Source organism: Poecilia latipinna, unplaced genomic scaffold (genome assembly GCF_001443285.1).
Source record: "Poecilia latipinna isolate Pla-1442-1.1 unplaced genomic scaffold, P_latipinna-1.0 Scaffold4587, whole genome shotgun sequence".
Taxonomy (NCBI): Eukaryota; Metazoa; Chordata; class Actinopteri; order Cyprinodontiformes; family Poeciliidae; genus Poecilia; species Poecilia latipinna.
Window position 1 is genome coordinate 1591 of NW_015117203.1, and position 19934 is coordinate 21524.

Here is a 19934-nt window from a genome sequence, read left to right on the forward strand (position 1 = left end):
AACGATCTCTGCTCAGCTTGTAATGTCTGCGCATATGCATCAGTCAAGGTGCAGAAGTGACAATTATATACTGTCGAAATGACAGATGGGCAAATCTTTGTCGTTTAAAAAAAAAACAATGGTCAAATAAGGAAAATATTCCGTTAATGCTACCCCTGCTCAGAACACTCCTGAGCTCAGCTAAACGAACTGAATAACATTATACCCTTTTTGACTAAAGTCAATGATTAATTTATAATTATGGTGAGTATTAGTAAATTGAGTATGCTGAGGTATCATTGGCATTTATTGTTCCAGAGGAACAATAAATGCATGAGGCATTTTTTTCACTCAAAAAGGTAAACACAACCTTTGCTCCTTCGGCAAGTGCAAATCCTCCACCAACCAGCAGGGCAACCTTCCATGGCATCAAGGCTTGAAATTCCTCCCAGGAGATCATGGCCTCTGTATCAGCAGAGAAAAATTTTGTTATATTTTTATGTAAAATGCACAAAATATTACATAAACGGTTAACGGTCCTAAACAAATAGACATTACCATCAAGAATGGAATTTATGTGCTTATTAATACTCTTCACAGAGTTTGATTTAATTTTTGTTTTGCAACCTGTGTTTTAAACATGTGTTTGGAAGTCCCATCTATATAATTACCACATTTAAATCGTGGAAGGCTTTGCGTATCCCTGTGATCATGTGGAGTACACAGACAAAGGCAGCTTGTGCATGCTGATTCCAGAAGTTATTATTGGGAGGCAGAATGTCCCTTTGCTGGCAGGAAAAGAGTGGAAATTGGTGTGTGAAACTGAGCTTTACCAACTGTCAGTGGAGTGGGCTTGAGAACCTGCCCCTTTTGTCCTTGATGCCCTTTGAGTTTTTTTTTTTCCTGTGTGCCAGGAGCCCGCCTGTGTCCCTCAACAATAGTGTTTAGGTAAATATAATAATTTAGTAGGCATCCCTCAGTCTAATAATGACTTGGTCTCATGCTGAGGATTCTCAGTTCCTCTGCCTCCATGTTGTTAAGACACTGGGCACATGGTGAGGAGGAGGGGGATGGATCTGGGCCCTCTAACGGTCAAATTATGGACAAGGATATTTATTTTCAACATACATTGTTTGTGAATAAAAACAGGTCAGATGTTGAAGTTAGAAAAACTGTCTATTTATTTTTCGTAATTAATTGTCCTCGTAATAGCGGAAAGTCCCTCCTCTCTCCTAAACACAGAAATGGTTCAGCTGCAGAGAAAACTTCCCCAGTGCTGGACTAAATGCCCGGTTCGCTACTGACAGCCTGAATTGGTCCCACTGTGTGGGCCGGAACCAGATATCCTGATATAGAGAAATGGTACCGCGACTGTCACCGCAACGCACCACAGAGCCTCAGTACCACCTGCTCACTGTTCGCTCTCTGCTTCACCTTAACCTAATGTTACTACCAGGCGGTTCTCACCACTGCTGACGGGATCTGGGCTGGAGGTGAGCAACTGTGAATAGAAGTTACTGCAGAAGCTCATCTGCTAAAGAAAGATTCAGCTCATAGCATTTGGAATTCACAAAATATCACATAAACATCAGCAAAAATACTTTACCAACTATTTGGACCACAGCAACAAACATGCCACAATTAAATAAATCAAGATGTCCCAAAAGCAGGGCAGACTGGCATAGGGGCTATCGGGGGATTACAGGTTGATTCCAGAGATGCGCAGCGGCTCGCTGTTCATGCAGGGCCAGGCCAAAGTAATATGGGGCCTTAGACAGAATCATGATTTAGGCTCCCCAAGCCCCTTCTACTAAGAACCTCAGCATCACTAACAGTGTTTAAATATAGATTTAGTGAAATCCATGACAAGAAACCCATAAACTGGCTGAGTTTAAAATCAATAATTGATTATTGGTTATTATTTGCTGTAACAAACTCAGCTCTTACACGTAGATTACACCATATTATAGCCATGGTAACACAACGAACTATCCAGATGATTCTTTGCACTTTTACAAAGTAAACTTCCTAACTAAATCTTAAATGTACAATTTATTTTTTTTATTTTTTTTCTCTGCTGAATGCATTAAATAAAATTTAATAACACTGACATTCTTAATAAAAAAATGCCACAGGTTTATATCTAAGGTTTCTTTTACAATTCAACCATTTATTCAGCCTCTGAATGTCTGGAGGGGCCTTACCAGCAGCTACTGAGTTTTCTTTGCCTTGATATCTGTAAGGATTTGGTTATCTCAGTGTTAATTAGTTCCTGTGTTGTCATGTCTTCCCCTTGATTGCTGCCACTTGTCCCTTGTTTCCCCTGATTACCTTCCCTGTGTATTTAAACCCACCTGTGTCTCTAGTTCGCTGTTGGGTCCTTGTTGAATGCTGTCAAATTTCCAATGTCCATTTGTGTGTACCACCAATTGCTACCAGCAATTGAGCTCCTAGCCTCTCTGCTCACTTGTGCTGCCTGGACTTTGCGTACTGAGAATCATCATTAAAATGATAATTTTTCATCAACAAACTTGGTCCACTACGTCTATCCTCACCACCACAAAACTCCATTTCATGACAGAAGGACCAGACCTGACAGAGGTGATGTTATGCTTCAGGTGAAGGACCGGACAGCAAAAGGAAAGAAAAGAAACTAACAATATGGACCCAGCAGACTTTGAACACCTCAGATGGACTGTCAAAGAATTAATTGATACAGTGGCTCACCCTGCTCCACCAACATACAACTTGATGTAGCCACCAACTGTATCATCACTCTGTGGGACTGGTCTCCTCGTCTCCCCAGCTCTGTTAACAGAGCTCATGGAGGAGGCGGAGTGGCACTGCCAAGCAGCTCTTGCTGTTGCATTCTGCGAAACATGGATATTCCCATCTTCCGCTCTCAGTCATCCTCCACCGGACCTTCCCCAGCCACTGCAGCCCACCAGACCTTCCACGGCAGGTCCCACCCTGACCATGCTGATTTGTTTTGGACTGTTTGTTTTATTTCCTTGTGTTCTCCATTTGAACTGGCCCCCTGTCCGGTGCCACTCTGTTTGGGTTGTTTTTGATTTTCTTTGGACTCTGGAGTAAATGACAAACTGAAAGCCGCCAGGAGGATGAGACCAGCATGTCCTCTGATCACTAAGATCCAAAATGTTTGTAAATTTATTAAAGAAAAGAAACTCAACAAAACTTGTTCGAATTAATGACCCAACAAAACTAATAATCTCAATAAATATTTTTTCAACAAGGTGTTGAGCAATTCTGCGCGTTTCGGTTCCATTACCTAAATAAAAAAAGCCAACTCAAAGACCGACTAACAGGAATTTAAGTTAACTAAATTAGCTAATCAACCACTGCTGTGTTCAGGGGAGTGCTTATTAATAATTAAAAAATAAATATCATGCCTGAAAATCTAATATTGTAATGAACAGAATGTTATGTTTTTAACGTAATATCTGTTCAGCTTGTGGAGGGCAGGTGGTTGCCACAGCAACAGAGTGCTTAAACGACACAGAGAAAGAGAGCAAAAATGTACGAGTGGTTTTGAGTTGATCACCTGTTTGAGTTATTTTACCTTTATTTACCTTTGCTGTGGCTCATCACAGCTGCTGTAGTTTCTGAAAATTCAATATACGACAAACTTGGGCCAATTACCTAATTCGTCTGTGAGTATATGTCAATCACAACAAAAATAGGACAAATATATTTCATTAATTAAAAAACAAATTACTTCTATCACAATAATTATGTGAAATTAAATTAATTGTCTAATATTTTTTAAAACAAAAACGTGCTCTCTGGCATTTTGTTTCAAGCACAGTCTGAAAGGCTTTTCCTCTATCAAACATGCTATTGATTTTCATCTCTTTATTAAGTGGAAATATTGATGTTGATACTTTCTCCAAAATTACTATCTTTTTCAATCATTATATCTCCACTGTTGAAAATGAGGAGCTGACATTCACAAATGATATTGACATGAAATCCAGTCTAACATCTGGTTTGAGATGATTCCTCTGGAACCTGTTGAAGAAAAATATCCTCTTTGGTTCCTCCTATCCAGTCATAGCATAGTTACTTTGAAAAAGTAACTTGGATCATTTGATTGGTAAAGTAGCTAAGTTACATTAAAAGTAACTTTTGTAGTTACTTTCAGCAGCTGCTAACAACAACGCTCCACCACCTGTGACAATGACATTGATCTTTGCCAAAACTTAATTGCGAGTTATTTTATAATGGTAACATCAACAATGTTTCTCCACTTATATGGTTGAACTGAAGGTTCAACCATATAAGTAACCTAATGTTACAACAGTAACCTAATGGTACTGTTGTAACCTAATGGTTACAACAGTACAAAAAAACTTTAGTAATTTGTGTGTGTTTTTGTGTGTTCCAGTATTGTCTGTAGGATTTTAGGCCCCTCTCTTCCCCCCGCCCCAGCCTCCAGGTTCTGTCTTACGGCTCTGCGTTTGGTGTCACAGCGCACAGAGCTCCTCCTGCCGCTCCACAACTCTGATGTCCTTCTGCACAGATTTGTGACACTTATCTTAATATTAATAATTATAATGGCGTTTAGTTGCGCAACTCTACGGACTCATTCATTCATGGCTGTTTAAACGTTTATTGAACTTTTCATATTAGTCTCAATGTTTGCAGTTTTCTGGAGCGCAACGTGAAGCTCGACGTCATTCAGAGGTTATATATTAACTTGATATAAACAAAGACACAGTGGGACGGATCATCTGGGAAATGATGGACAATTAGAGTCTGACTAAACCTAACTGGATGTCAGACAAATTCTGGGGTTTATGCCTCCTTATTTCCAAGCCCAAAAACCGCAACCCGCGACTCATTACATCTGCAAGCGACTTTAGAAAAAAAAACAAAACAAAAAAACAACAAGCTCAAAGCTGCTTATAATAATCGGACTTGGCGACAGAAACTCTAAATAGTTCCTGTTTTTCCAGCAACAAAATGCGCATCTCCCTCTTCCCTCTATCGTTTCTGTTTCTGTCGCTGCTGATTAGTGTCGCAGAAACAGTGGTCACTCCCCAAGACGTGTAGAGGAAATTAAATTAAATTACAAAACAAAATAGTAACGCAAAGTGATTTCGATAAGTAACTGTAGCCTGACTACTGGATTTGAAATAGAAACGCGTTAGATTACTCGTTACTGAAAAAAGTGGTCTAACGTCAGACTGCTCCTATCAGTCTGAAAATTCTCATATTGAGGTCATCAAACCAAAGTTCAGATCTATCATAACTGATTGATACCTGTCGACCTCAGGTTTGCAACTAGTTTCTGACTATGAGAAACAAATAAGCTCCTCCTCGTGTCAGAATCTCACTGAGGAGATTTTTGGGTTTTCTATCACATTAATATGTCTACTATAACTGACGGATATTTGCATATAAAATAAGTCACTAGAGTTTCATTTTCAATTTTTATATCTTCATGTCATGAAGTAGATCTCAGCCAGCTGGTGAGAGAAAAAGTAGATCTTGGTCTCAAAAAGTTTGGGCACCCGTGTTGAACAGTGTTTTAAGATTTTGTTCAATGTGCCCCTTTTTAACTTTTAGCCCCTGCCCCTCCAAAGGTCTCTGCACGGCCTGCCGCCCCTGGACTCCAGAGCAGTGGAGGCATGCTCTCTGTGGTGATAAATTTTGCTTCTTCATCTGGCAATCTGATGGACAAGTCTGGGTTTGGCAAAATTGCCAAACCCAGAATGGCACTTGTCTTTCCATTATGCCAATTGTAAAGTTTTTTGGAGGGGGGATTATGGTGTGGGGTCGTTTTTCAGGAGCTGGACTTGGCCCCTTAGTTCCAGTGAAAGGAACTCTGAATGCTTCAACATACCAAGACATTTTGGACAATTTCATGCTCCCAAACTTGTGAGAACAGTTTGGAGCTGTCCCTTTCCTCTTCCAACATGACTGTGCCCAGAGCACAAAGCAAGGTCCATAAAGACATGGATAGCAGAGCCTGGTGTGGATGAACTTGACTGGTCTGTACATAATCCTGACCTCAACCCAATAGAACACCTTTGGCATGAATTAGAGTGGAGACTGAGAACTAGGCCTTCTCATTCAACTTCAGTATGTGACCTCACAAGTGTGCTTCTGGAAGAATGGTTAAAAATCCCCATAAACGAACTCCTAAATGTTGTAGACGGCCTTCCCAGAAGGGTTGAAGCTGTTCTATCTGCAAAGAGTGGATCAACATCATATTGAACCCCATGGGTTAGGAATGGGATGTCACTTAAGCTTTTATGTGAGTCAAGGCAGATGAGCGAATACTTTTGGCAATATAGTGTATCTATTAGCTACAATCTAACAGTTTGTCATATAAGTGAATCATATTTTTCTCGTTTAAACAATATTCTGGCATGCAGGAAAGTCAGAATATGGATTGTAAAGTTTTGTATTAAAGTCAGCACAAGTTTGAGATTAATTAACGCTTATGCTCTATGTTAATTTTGGTTACTTTTTATTTGATCCTTGGTAGATTTTAACAGAGGTACATCAGCTTGTACTTCACAGAAGCAGCTTGACTTTTCTTTTGGAAGATCATTTAAGTAGAATTCCCAACCATGACTAAGTCAGCAGCTATTTATTTAAATATGTTCCAAAAAGATTATTATATTTGCACAGTCTCTTCATTAAATTTTCAACAATATATGCTATTACCATATTTCTTGTCAGGTCCATGGGCAGGGATGATAAAAAACAAGAAACCCAGCAGCAGGGCCACAGTAGCATCCGTGATATAGCCTGAGTGACTGTAAAAGTGAAGAAGAAATAAATTAATTTTGATGTAAATTCTCATTCATCCAGGATATGATAACATTATAAGTGTTTCAGACCACTAAACTTATTTTTTGTTTCTAGAACACATTCACCTGTTACCTCTTAAATTCTGAGCATGGTTGGACAAACAGATTAAAAAGTTGCAATTAGAACAGTCACACTGAGAGGGTCTTTAAAGTTATGTAATATATAAGGGTTAACGAGAAGTGGTCAAGATCTCTTGATCAACTCTAATCAGTCCCACGAAAATTAAATCCGTTTCAAATTCTGGTTGCCCTTTATGAGGGTATCACACTGTTATAGCACCACCAGCCAAATTTTTCCTAACATCTCACACTTCACATGCACCAATATGAAAGTGGAAGCATAAAAGCATTTTTTTTTAATTACACTATTTTCAAAACAGAATCACAAGGATTGCCAATGAAGCACCTTTGTTTTTCTTTAATTTTTCCAGGTTTACCTTCGTCTTCTTTGCAGTTACATATTCAAGGAATCAAGGATTAAAAGATTTTTATTGTCATACTATTTCACAATTGCTTGCTTGTGGTACAAAATTCAAACTCAGGTCCCAGACCAAGAATTCAAATGAATAAGTAATGGAGTACTCTATACTACATACAGTATGTGTGTAAATAAATTAATTAATTTAAAAAAGTAAGCTTTAGCTGAATTAAGTGCAGTTTCAATTCAGCGGTCTGATGGCTGAAGGTTAGAAACTGTTTTTTGTGGACTTGCTCTGGATGCTCCTCAGTGTCCTGCCTGAAGGGAGCGGCATGAACAGTCTGTGTGCAGGATAGGTGGAATCCTTCATAATGTTGCACGCCCTCCTCCTGCATTGTGATATGTAGAGAACCATGGTAGATGGAAGGTTGCTCCCCCCAGTCCTCTGTGCGGCCTTAGCCACTCTCTGCAGAGCACTCCTCTCACTGGAAGACTCTGCGGTGATGCAGGTGCAGAGAACACTCTCCATCATACAGCAACAGAAGCTCCTCATTTCAAAGTCCAGCTCTCTGCAGCTTCCTGAGGAAGTAGAGACGCTGGTGGGCCTTCCCAACCAGATGGGAGGTATTAATACTCCAGGTGACGAGGTCACTGGATATATGCACACACAGGTACCTGTAGCTGGAGACCACCTCCAAAGCTGCTTCTCTGATGTACAGGGGATGAAGGAGGATCCTTGTCCCTTCTGAAATCCACCTCCATCTCCTTGGTCTTCTTCACATTGATGCAGAGGTTATTGTCTCTGCACCAGGTGTCCCACCTCCTCTCTGTAATTGGACTCATCACTGTTCGTGATGCATCCACTATTACTGTGTTGTCACCAAATCCAATTATATGCCAGTTGGGGAGTCTTGCCAAGGAGTCACACGTCAGCAGAGTGAAAAGGAGGGCTTTCAGCATGCAGCCTTGCAGCAAGCCTGTCCTGAGGATGATGGAGGAGGAGACGGTGTTGAGGATCCTTACAGTCTGAGGTTTGTTGGTCAGGAAGTCCAAAATCCAGTTCCCCAGTGTGGGATTTAGTCTAAGATAGGAGAGCTTCTGGACCCGGATCAGTGGGATGATGGTGTTGAAGAGTACATTTGACAGTGAAGTGTCCCTTGGGCATTGTGCATTCCTGTTGTAGTTTGTGATGCACTTGAATTCTTATCAGATCTGCTGGGGGTCATTGGTGGTGAAGGGACCTTGAGCTTTCTGGGCGTATGTGACTTTGGTCCTCACGATGCCAGTCAGTTCTTTCCTTGCCTCCCAGAGTGCTGATGCCTCACCTTCCTTATCGCAGGATCCACAGCTTTTCAAAAGAGCTCTCACTTCATGTCTCACCCCTGCATCTGACTGTGACAACAAATCATCTGACTGTGATGATTTGTCATCACAGTCAGATGTGGTGACCACAGTCACCACATCTGACTGTGGTGACCTGTATACCACAGTCAGATCTGGTAAAAGGTTACTTTCTTGGTGGTGGCAACTTCATCAGTATACTTGGAGATGAACCCCAGAACCAAAGAGGTGTACTCCAGGTCCATCTCTCCCTCATAAGAAGCCAGAACAAAGGCTGCATCCCTGGGCCACACAGTGACTGTCTTCTTCGTTGGCTTTATCTGTCTCACCAGCAGACGATATGCTGGTACCACCAGGATAGAAATGTGGTTGGAAAGGCCAAGATGGTGGCAAGGAAGAGCTCTGTATGCACTGTGAATGTTAGTGTACACACAGACCAGAATGTTGGTAAAAACCGAGCAGAGTGTCCATCAGTTTTATGTGATTAAATTCTCCCTCAACCACGTAAAATGCTTCCGGGTGCTTTATCTGCAGTGAGGTAATGGTGTCATACTGTTTCTTTGATGCTTTGTTGCCATTAACACCTGGTGGGATGAATTCAAGAGTCAGATGGGATGCGTACACAGGTGCAGTGTGAGCAGTCAAGTCACATCCATGATTTGTGAGCTGTGAATTATCAAACCTTGCACTGGTGCTGGACAGTTGGAGCTGAAGCTGAACACACTGACTGAAATTGCAGCATTTTCTCAGCTTTACTTCCAACAATGTTCACAAATGAAGATGCTGCTTGGTTGAGAGGTGAGATGTGATCAAGAAACAAGTAGCTGCCTTCTACTTACCAAGTCAAGGTATGACTGAACTGTTGATTTAATATACGTGTAAAAATATATAGAACATATGAATTAAGATATGCAAGTAAATGTGACTCACTGAGGGAAGAGAGAAGCCCAACCAGGCATGAAACCTGGAGATCTGGTTAACCACAACAACACCATCAGCAGGAAAACCATGCCAGTGAAGATCTCCTGAGGCCTGGATAGATAAAATCAATTATAACAGATTAAATAATGTGTAATTAACTACAAGGATTCTTTATGTAGCATGCCTTAGAAATACAAAAAATGTATACTGAATGAGTCTATGAATGAGTAACCAAATAATCACCTGATTGCTCCCAATGACTTGTATTCTTCCTCTATAACTTTTCTTGCTGCTTTCTCTTTCCCAGACTGCACTCCATTACACTGCCACAGGAACGTAAAGCTATGGAGACAGTGTGTAAATGTCTACTAGGAATTACAAAATGTAAGAAATAAGAGTGCTAGTTGAATCCCTAAAATGTACTTTAATTTCCAGGCTTAGAAAAAAACAAAGTTTTTCTTATTCAGTGTTATCTTTATTGTGTCATAACTGCCCTGCAAATTCTTGCTGTTCACAAAAATTAAAGAGAAACTAGAAGTCTTTCCCAAAATAATTGATGCAATTACACAGAAGGCTATTAATATTTGCAACTGTGTATTGCTTGTATATCACAGTCAGATCTTATTTCATCTGGCAACATATTGTTGTTTCCAATGAAATATCTATTATTACATTCTAAACCAGGGGTGTCAAACTCATTTTCATTTTGGGCCAAATCAAGATCATGAATCCTCTTAGAGGGCAGTTTGTGACAGAATGTAGTGATAAAACCTTGTTGAGAACCTGTTAAAATATCAATGAATATTTGAAATTGTCAGGTTGGGTTAGACCCAGGATGTAGGTGAAATAATGGTTTTAATAAAGACGACTCGACAGTCCAGAACTGGCAGCACGGCAAAGTTAGCAACAGCTAATACCGGTAGCAACAGATAAATGGACTAACATGCAAGCTAACACAATCCAGGACTAGGCAGTTCCACTGGAGAGTGTGGCAGGAGAAACAGGCGTGGCAGCTAATCACAAACAAAGACGAGGATCCGACAAGGAACACAGACAACAGGTGAGACTAAATACACTGGGAGGGTAATCACAGGAATGAGACACAGCTGGGATCAATCAACAGGGAGAACAGGACAGAAACTCACAGGGAAACAGGACTAAACACAGAAAATCTCAAAAATAAACACACAGAAACACGGAACATGACAGAAATTAAATAATATTATTGAATATATTTTCAGTTAAATTCTTCTTGTAATTTTTTAAACAATTAAAATCAGAGCATTTGTGGTACTAATTTGGAAATATTGGCAAAATATTGGAAATATTTTATTACCTGCTGTATAGATCATATTAAGGTTGAGGTAGCTGTTTGGTACCAACTATGCATTAGTGCAAAAAAGTGTGAGGATTTGTTGATTTTGCATGAATTTCTACAATAATTCTCAAGAAATTGGAGGGACTGATGGATATAATCTGGAAGTAAACAGATAAAAACTACATTGCTTTGATTGATAACATAATATTTAAGCACACTTAGTGTTAAGTCTAGAATCTAGAGGGCCACATAAAAAGCTATGGTGGGCCAGATTTGGCTCACAGGCCTTGAGTTTGACTTGTGTTCCAAACAGTGACTTTTCAGTAACACTTTATTTGAAGGGGTGTGCATAAGATTGTCATGACACTGTCATAAACATGACATAACACCTGTCATGAACATGAATAAGTCTTCATGAATATTTATGACTGTTTAATGCAAAGTTGACATTATTCAAAATTTCTTTGCTATGAATACTTGACATTAACCTAGGCAAAAATGTCTGTTATGACAATTTGATATTAACCTAGACAAAAATGTCTTCATTATGACAAGTCATAATAGTTGTTATCAACATGTAAAATGTTATGCATCTTTGTGTTTTATTACATTTCTACGTCATTATTTGTTCATTTTTAACAAGATCACTATAATTGTGTAATTAATATTTTCCATTAAAAAATTGTCGACATTGGACTAGTCAACCAATATTACAGACTAGTCCAATGCAACAAGTGTATAACACTGGACTAGTTAGAGATGTCATTAAGTGTTATTACACTGTCAAAAGGTTTAACACAGTATTAATATTTCCCCCTACCTGAAATAAAGTGGAACAAGTGGAATCAATGATAAAAATTTAATTAAGTTTTATTACAATATCAAATACTTTAATCAGTCATTAATAATTCCTCTATCGTCAAGTAAAGTGGAACAAGTAGCACCAGTTATGAAGACATCATTAAGTGTTATTAAAGTGTCAAATGCTATAATAACTGAGTCATTAATATTAACTCTTACCTCAAGAAAAGTGGAACATACTGTACAATTTATAACTACTATAATAGCTGTAGAACAAACCCTTTGTACACTGGAATAAAAAAAGGATTACTTGTTCTTCAAAACAGGGGGTTCAACATCTGGTCAGCATATTGTAACTCAGAAATAGTGATTAAAAACTAAAACAGAATTACTTATTCTTTTTAAAAAAGAAAAGGTCCTTGAACAGTCGTAACATTTTTTATTTGCTGTCATCATGTCAGCCATCTCCTTTCTTATAACCTTCCTGTGGTGCTCTGAAAACAGGGAAATCTTCTTGTCATTATTTTCTGGAAGCCACTCTTTCAAGGTGTCCAGAAATGTTCAGAAATTATAGCTGTTCTTGCAATGTGGTTAACGTTAATCATGGTGAAAGCCTTTCATGAATTCAAACTTGGAGAATCTCTTCTGGACATTCTCATAGTGGGTCATGACTCAGTAACTAAGTGGTCACTTAAAAAGTAACAATAAACAAAAAACAATATGATCTTAATTCAGCATTTATTTAAGTACCATTTCAAGAATGTCCCTTGCTGCACACTGTCAGAATGGTACAGTGGCAGACAAATATCTAGTTAACATGACTGGTTGTTCTAAAGTGCAATATAATTATTTCTTAGTACAAGCAGCATCATGACAAGAGCTGAACAAAATTATTCTGATCAAATATTTATTTGGCAGAAGTTTATACAGCCACAGTAACACTTTATTTGACAGGTTGCAAATAAGACTGACATAACACCTGTCATGAACATCAGAAAGTCTTCATGAATATTTATGAGTCTTGTCATAAAGCATCATTCGGTAAACATTTTTAATACAAAGTTGGCATTATTCAAAATGTCTTCATAATGACAACTTGACATTAACCAAGAAATCATGATCTGTCATAAATTTGTTATAAAAGTATTACTGATTGAATTTTAAAAATTATGTAGCTTCATCTGGTAATATTATATTGCTCTGCCATTGTTTATTAGATCAATTCCTAATTGATCTAATAAACAACATTAGATCAGTAAACAAATTAGATAAATTTCTAATTGATCTAATTGATCTGAAGTTTTGCAGCAAGATGTCTACAAAGCACTTATGAACTTTGGATTTGAAACATTATTTAAGGCTGTTTTAAGTAGTGCAATACACCATCTCCACCAGTGAGAGGCAGCAGTGGACGAACAGGCGTCCAGTGTGTGGGTGAAGAAGAAATCTTCCATATTGTGGGGCCCATAGACATAATATAAGGATAGACCCTCATGGACCGCTCTCGCCTATTATCGCTGGCGAGACTTAGGGCGGCCATCTTGGAGCGGTACTCCACTCCACTCAGCCTTATGTGTTTGGCAGCACAATGACGTATCAGCGCATTTAATCGATCATAACACACTTTGTTACTGGAAACCATATTCAAACAGCTATCAAAGCAACATTTATGAACAATTGTATTTTTTAAGTATGTCTTTAATACATAGCTCATATTTAAATATGCTTAGTGGCTATAACAATAGAATAGGAATGGAATATTCTGATATCGATGTATGAAGAGCATATTACAAAGCACACACCCGTTCATAATTTATTTAAATTATCATAATTAATTTAAATAAATTTATTTAAATTATTATTATTATTATGGTGGTGAGCATAGACATAATATAAGCATAGACGCCTCATGGACCGCTCCGGCGCAGGAAATACAGCGGCCATCTTGGAGCGGTATACCTCCTACTTTGCTCAATCAAAACAGCAGAAGATGCCTCAGCACTGAGGGATATTGTTCTGGTCGATGGATTATTGATGCGAGGGCTCCACAGACAACATTTCACAAGTAAGATGGACATATTATTGTGTATATATTGTGATTAGAATATTACTTTACTCTATTTATGTCCACCGGCAAGATACCAGCTAATATTAGCTACAGTGCTTGGTGTAATACGGGTTCAGCCCCGCTATGAAGGCTAACTGAGATTCTGTCAATCTAAAAAAATTTATTATTCTCTAACTTTGACTTAGATTATCTAACACAAAAGCCTACATTAGAAATGAAACAATATAACACATATTATAAAACTTATATTATGTGTTATAACATTCACCAGCAAAGTTTACACAGGTGGTAAAGACTATTTATATTTCTTCACTCTGTCAAAAGTAAGATACATCCTAAATCTTCCGTTTTTGTTTTGAAAATTTCCTAGACACGATGTGAGGAAGAAGAGGGAGATATCTATAAAGAGAGACGGATTCACTGCAGCACGGATAAATCTCGGATCAGATTTTGGACTCAATCTCAGCTGCTCAATCACTATGAAGCTACGACTCGTTGGCTGAAAAACATATACATATATCTATATATGTATATGTTTATACATACATATAAACATGTATAATTTATGGGTAGCACATATAAACAGAACACCGCAAGTAAATGCAGCCCATTTATTTCTGTTGATCCAACATCAAAATGTCTAAAGTCTGTGTCCTGTGCGGTTGTTCCAACCGTTCTAATAGAGAGAAAGATAAACGTTATTTTCGTGTTTCGAAGATAGTTGTTCACAAGGGAGCTAATTTTAAAAAAATATACCATAAAAGAGGAGAGAAGTGGATTAACAATCTACAGCTAAAAACAGGAGATGCAGAAACTAACAATGCCAGAGTTTGCAGTGCCTACTTTCTAACAGGTAATGATCTCATCATTAGGCCCGAGCAGCTAAGCGCTGCAAAGGCCTATTGAAATTGTGCTGTAAATTATTATGCTTCTGTTAAATAAATTGGCTTTTTGGAGGCTTTTTCATATTCAAAAACTCACCAAACTTGGCGGACGCATCCAGACTGTGAAAAATTTACATATTTTAAGGTCAACGCAAAAATCGCAAAAGAAACGGCTCAACGGCGCCACCTAGCAACTTTCAAAAGACCCTTTCCTATTAACTTACTTCATCATAGACACATGAAATTTGGCACATTTGTAGAGCTCCCCAAGACGCTTAGAATTTACAATTAATGTCATTGTGCAAGTTTGACAGGAAGTCAGCCATTTTGGATTGAATTTGCGAATTTGACCCCATTTTGGCCGTTTACAGTCTTCGCATTTGATCAAACGCCTCCTAGGGATTTCGATGGATCGGCTTCAAACTTGGTCAGTTGATTCATAAGGCATGCGCGATTAAAATTTACCAAGACGGTGAGTTTTCCTGCATGCTGAAGGGGAGATACCAGGGGTCAAAGTTCACTACTTGCCATAAAACTCAAAACTGTTATATCTCCTACACAAAAAGTCAGAGAGGCACCAAACTTTCAGTGATCGATCAACATTGGGTGCTCTACAAGACAAAATGGTCAAATTTTGACATCACCTAAGCCACGCCCCCTGAGAACAGGAAGTATTATGTTTTACTGTGAACGGTCACTATCTGACCCCTTTGACCTTATTAACATGAAACTGTGTCCAGCGACAGAAGGCATGTTGGTGTGTTGTGGATTCCAACCCCGTTTGGTTTAGATGCAGCAGGTGGGCGTGGCAGCGTGGCGAAGTCACCTGTAACGCCGTGTCCATACGTTTGGCTCTGAATTCCACAATTTTAAGTCCAGCTGCACCAAACTCAATAGGATGGATCCTTATCCAACCACGGACAGGAATCCAGTGCAATATTTGGTGGGTGTGGGCTAATGTCTCAAAAGCGCCCCCTGGAATATTTTAAATGATCAGCCCGAAGCCATGCTTTATCTCAGAATTATGAAACTTGGTACACATGTGTATCTTGTCAGGATGTACAAAGAAGTCTTTTGGAGCCAGGGTGCAAACCCAACAGGAAGTCAGCCATTTTGGATGAAAGCTGCTATTTCCTCTATTTTAGACGTCTCATCGAACTCCTCCTACAGCTTTTGAGATACAGACTTCAAACTCAGTCAGCATGCTCTTGAGACATTGAAGGTGAAAAGTTATCGAAAGAATTCTCGTACATCAAAGCATGTGGGCGTGGCTAAGTGTCAAACTTTGACTTTTCTCCACAAAACATGAATGTGCAATAACTTCTACAGGCAAGGTCAGAGCTGCATCAGACTTTCCATGTCTCATTATAGACCAGCCTTGATCACATTAAAATGGTCATTTGATGACATCACCTAAGCCCCGCCCCCAACCAACCGGAAGTTCCCTTTTTTTTCTGCAGGATGTCTTACTTTTACTCTATGATTCAAATAGGTGGTAACACTTTATTTGAAGGGGGTTGAATAAGACTGACATTACACGGTCATAAAAAACTATCATGAACATGAATAAGTCTTCATAAATATTTATGACTGTTGTCATAAAGCGTCATTCGGTAAATTATGACACTTTTAAAACAAAGTTCACATTATTCAAAATGTCTTTGTTATGACAACTTGACATTAACCAATAAATCATTACTGATATAAATTTGTTATAAAAGTATTACTGATTGCACTATAAAAATTAGGTAACTTTATGTTAAAGGTAAAGTTTAAACAGTAATGATTTATTGGTTTATGTTTATGACAGTGTCATGACAGTCTTATTCAACCCCCTTCAAATAAAGTGTTACCAAATGGGTTTAATGCTGTGCCAACTGACATAAAATGACATGATGATGAACTCTGTGATTATTGCCTGCTGGCTGAACCGCGTGGGCGTGGCTAAATAGCGAATAGCAATGCTCGCCATATGTCTACGATCATCTCTAAATCAAACATGCTTCATCCAATTTGCACCAGACTTTTTATGATTGACCTTCGTGAACCTCTAAAGAGCCCAATGGCATTTAATTGTAATTTGACTCCACTGCACCCCCTAGGTTAATCAAAGAGCTGTATCTCTTCGCTACATCGGCCAATCTGCACCAGATTTTTTGTGCATCATCAGGGAGCAATGCCGAACACATCGATGCATATCGCCTGGCGGACGGGTGCAGGAGTTGCGCGAGCATGTCAGCGGTGGCGGGAACCCTCCGGCCTATTGGCCCCACAGTGGCCAATAGGCCGGAGCAGCGCTGAGCTGTGAGGGCCGTTCGAGGCTGCTTGCAGCTTTAATTTAAATTGTATTTTCAGATATTTTATTGGACAGTTACTTTGAAAGACGAGCTTTCATATGTAAGAAAAGATATTGTGGCAGATACAATGTATATATTTCACATCAGAATGTATGCTTTTATTGTGAAGGGGAGAAGGTGAGGTGTGAAGACACCAACAGTTGTTATTTATTCCATTTTTGGTTTTTGTTGGAAGACACTGAGAATAAAACAAGACTCAAATTACTTTTTTGTCTTTTTCTGCTGACTTCCACAATATATTATTTTTATGCCTAGCGTGGTTGTCCTCAGAGTGCTAACGTTGTTAGCAGCTAGCTCAGTGCTGAGTCCCGGACAGAAAATTTAATATTCAGTGGGACTTTAATGATAAAACAAACAAACAAACAATAAAAAGCTAAATACATTAAATGTAACCTACCCTACCATTCAGTCACTGTGAGTTGTGACTATTCCCCAACATGCTTCGTGTCTGGCCACGAACTATACTGGCCAGACACAAACATGGGGTTTCTGTAGATTGGTGCGAATAGTTGATCTACATTGGATCTGAATTCAGTGTCCTACAATAACTCAACATTAACGTACAACTCCAGCAAGAATTTAGATTTACAGAAGCTAAATAAATTATTTATCAGGACATCAAAGCTCAGAAATAACATGGGTTAGTTTGTTGTTAGCAAAAGCATCGTTATCATGACTAATTACTTAAAATAGCACAACTCACTACTCACCTGACAGAAACAAGTTGACAGCCATTTAATGCTTCCTTTGATCCTAAATGATTGACCCAACTTGAAAGTAAATGATTGTATTCTCCAGGCTTTTGAAAGCTTTCTTCTGGCTCGTGGTATAATATGAGGTCTGTAGCTCCAGATAGTTATGTGGATCGCCTCCACACCGGGTAAATCCTCAAGATTATAAGAGAAGTGTTTTTTTTAACCGAGATAATACGGATCATATCCTAAAAATATGCATATTTTTTCGAGATGCCTCATCTGTTCCAGCCTGTTTAAGGCATTAGCATAATCGTTGTGATCAATTTTGCTTTGTTTTGAACCAGAGAAATCCCCTTCCGGGTTAGGGTCAGTGTCTGAAATCCAGCAATTGTTGACTTTGTGTTTTACATCTTTCTGTTTTTGTGTTTTCATTATCATGCAAAGCACTTTGAACTGTCTTGTTGCTGAAATGTGCAGTACAAATAAACTTAGTTGATTGATTGATTATTTTTATTTTCATAATCCAAACTAAACAAATAAATATTTTTTACTGAGTTTGTGCTTTTTTGTTTTCTATTTATTTTTGTTGCTGTTTTTCTTAACTGGCCTGTATAAAATTGGTTAACAACCACATGACCTGTCAAAGTAATAAGTACATACATTACAGTGGTCAGCCTGAAGTTAACCACAATTATTTGTGTACAAACTCAGGTCAGACCACACAGTAACAAATTAACATTGTTATGAACAGCTAAAATTCCACAAGAGCAACTCAAACTGCATTACATCACACTGGGGTTTTATTTATTTTTTTAATATATAAATGTCTGCCCTGTAATGGACTGGCAACCTGCCCATGGTGACCCTGCCTCTCACCCATCGACCTGTGGAGAGTGACCCCACTAGGGATAAGCGTTTCAGAAAATGGAAGCATAGAATGATGAATATAAATGTCTAATGATATTACAGTAAATTTTATTAAACCATGCAAAGTGGTCAATAGTTATTAATTATTACAAAGCAGAGCTAGATTACATGATTTAAGACCACATGTGAGTTAAGATCATAATGATGTGTTGACACTCACTCTGAGCCAAGGAACAACCAGTACAGCCAGATCCATGTGAGCAGGAGCATGATGACACTGATGGGAAGGCACATCAGGAGCCAGTTCCCAAAGTTGATGCAGTTGCATTCTGGGTAAATCCTTAAGGTGAAGACAGTATTAAGAGTGGATCATTTGAATGCAAACACTACTTGGATAAAAATTCATAGTGATGTTAATACTTTCCTAAATGTCTCACTAACACTTTTATTCATACACTGCTGGTTTACCCTGTTATGTTTCTCCTTTTTTTCATACCCAAACCAAGAGTAATGTACATAATGAAGTCAGTCACCCACTGATTGAGATACTCAGAGAAGATGAGATTTGGAGAGGTTCCTGGCAGTGTGGTGATGCCACCAATGTTGGATGAGTAGGCAATACCAATGCACATTGCTTTGCACATCATTAGGTCCTGCTGACTCCTGCTGACAACAGCAGGGGCGCATGCTGCAGCCTTCCAGACAGCAAGAAGGAAAGTGAGACAGAGCATCAGAAGCAACAAGAAGGAAAATACAATGCTTTGAAAAAGTTTTTCTATTGCTTTTATATTTTCTTACACTTAAATATTTCAGATCAAACCAACTTTAATAGCAGACAGAAGAGAATAGAGGGGAAAATAAAGTAATGCATAAATACTTTAAATGTATGCAGCAACAATAACCATAGAAGTTATACAAATAATATTTTTGATGGTAAATTCATACCTGAGCTGGGTCAGACTGGTCAGACTGGGGTTGAGCTGGGTCAGACTGGTCAGACTGGGGCGGTGTTTGAATCTCAACACATGTGAAGTTTTCTGCTGGAGCATCAGGTTTCTTCTCATTGCTGGGAACCAAAACAATGTGTTTTTAGAGTTTAACTTAATGAAACGAAAAGAAAACACAGGAGCACAGAATACAGCAGGAAGGAATTTGAGGGTAGAAAGAACCACTTCAGACTCAGATGACATTCTGATATTCCCAAAGCTCCTCATACCTTATTGTTTTCTTTATTGATTCAGTTTTCATGTCAGTTTCTGCAAAAAAGAACAGAGTTTAACTTTCCATTCAGATCCATTATGTTCTTATGTTTGAAGGTGATGTCCCAAACTGTTCATCATCAAGGATGGGAAACCCTTTTGATATCAATCAATCAAATTTTATTTGTATAGCACATTTCAGCAGCAAGGCATTTCAAAGTGCTTTACATAATTAAAATAAAAA

General features: G+C 38.6%; 1 protein-coding gene across 1 annotated transcript; it reads right to left on the reverse strand.

Moving 5' to 3' along the window:
* Window positions 1-250: 250 nt before the first annotated feature.
* On the reverse strand, window positions 251-19742 carry LOC106942827 (solute carrier family 13 member 1-like). The gene is made up of 8 exons (XM_015026163.1): window positions 19708-19742; window positions 19437-19557; window positions 19029-19186; window positions 18712-18831; window positions 9745-9843; window positions 9511-9612; window positions 6676-6767; window positions 251-444 (listed from the first exon to the last, which is right to left on the reverse strand). Exons 1-8 carry the CDS (start codon window positions 19737-19739, stop codon window positions 251-253), a joined length of 918 nt encoding a protein of 305 aa, XP_014881649.1. The 5' UTR covers window positions 19740-19742.
* Between the last annotated feature and the right edge of the window lie 192 nt (window positions 19743-19934).

Excerpts from the sequence above, each read along its gene's own strand:
- LOC106942827 (XM_015026163.1), bottom strand. The coding sequence starts at position 19,739 with ATGAAAACTGAATCAATAAAGAAAACAATAAG. Across the intron at positions 19,558-19,707 it reads TCAATAAAGAAAACAATAAG|CAATGAGAAGAAACCTGATG; the intron begins GTATGAGGAGCT and ends TTTGGTTCCCAG. Across the intron at positions 18,832-19,028 it reads TTCTCTGAGTATCTCAATCA|GATTTACCCAGAATGCAACT; the intron begins GTGGGTGACTGA and ends CTTCACCTTAAG.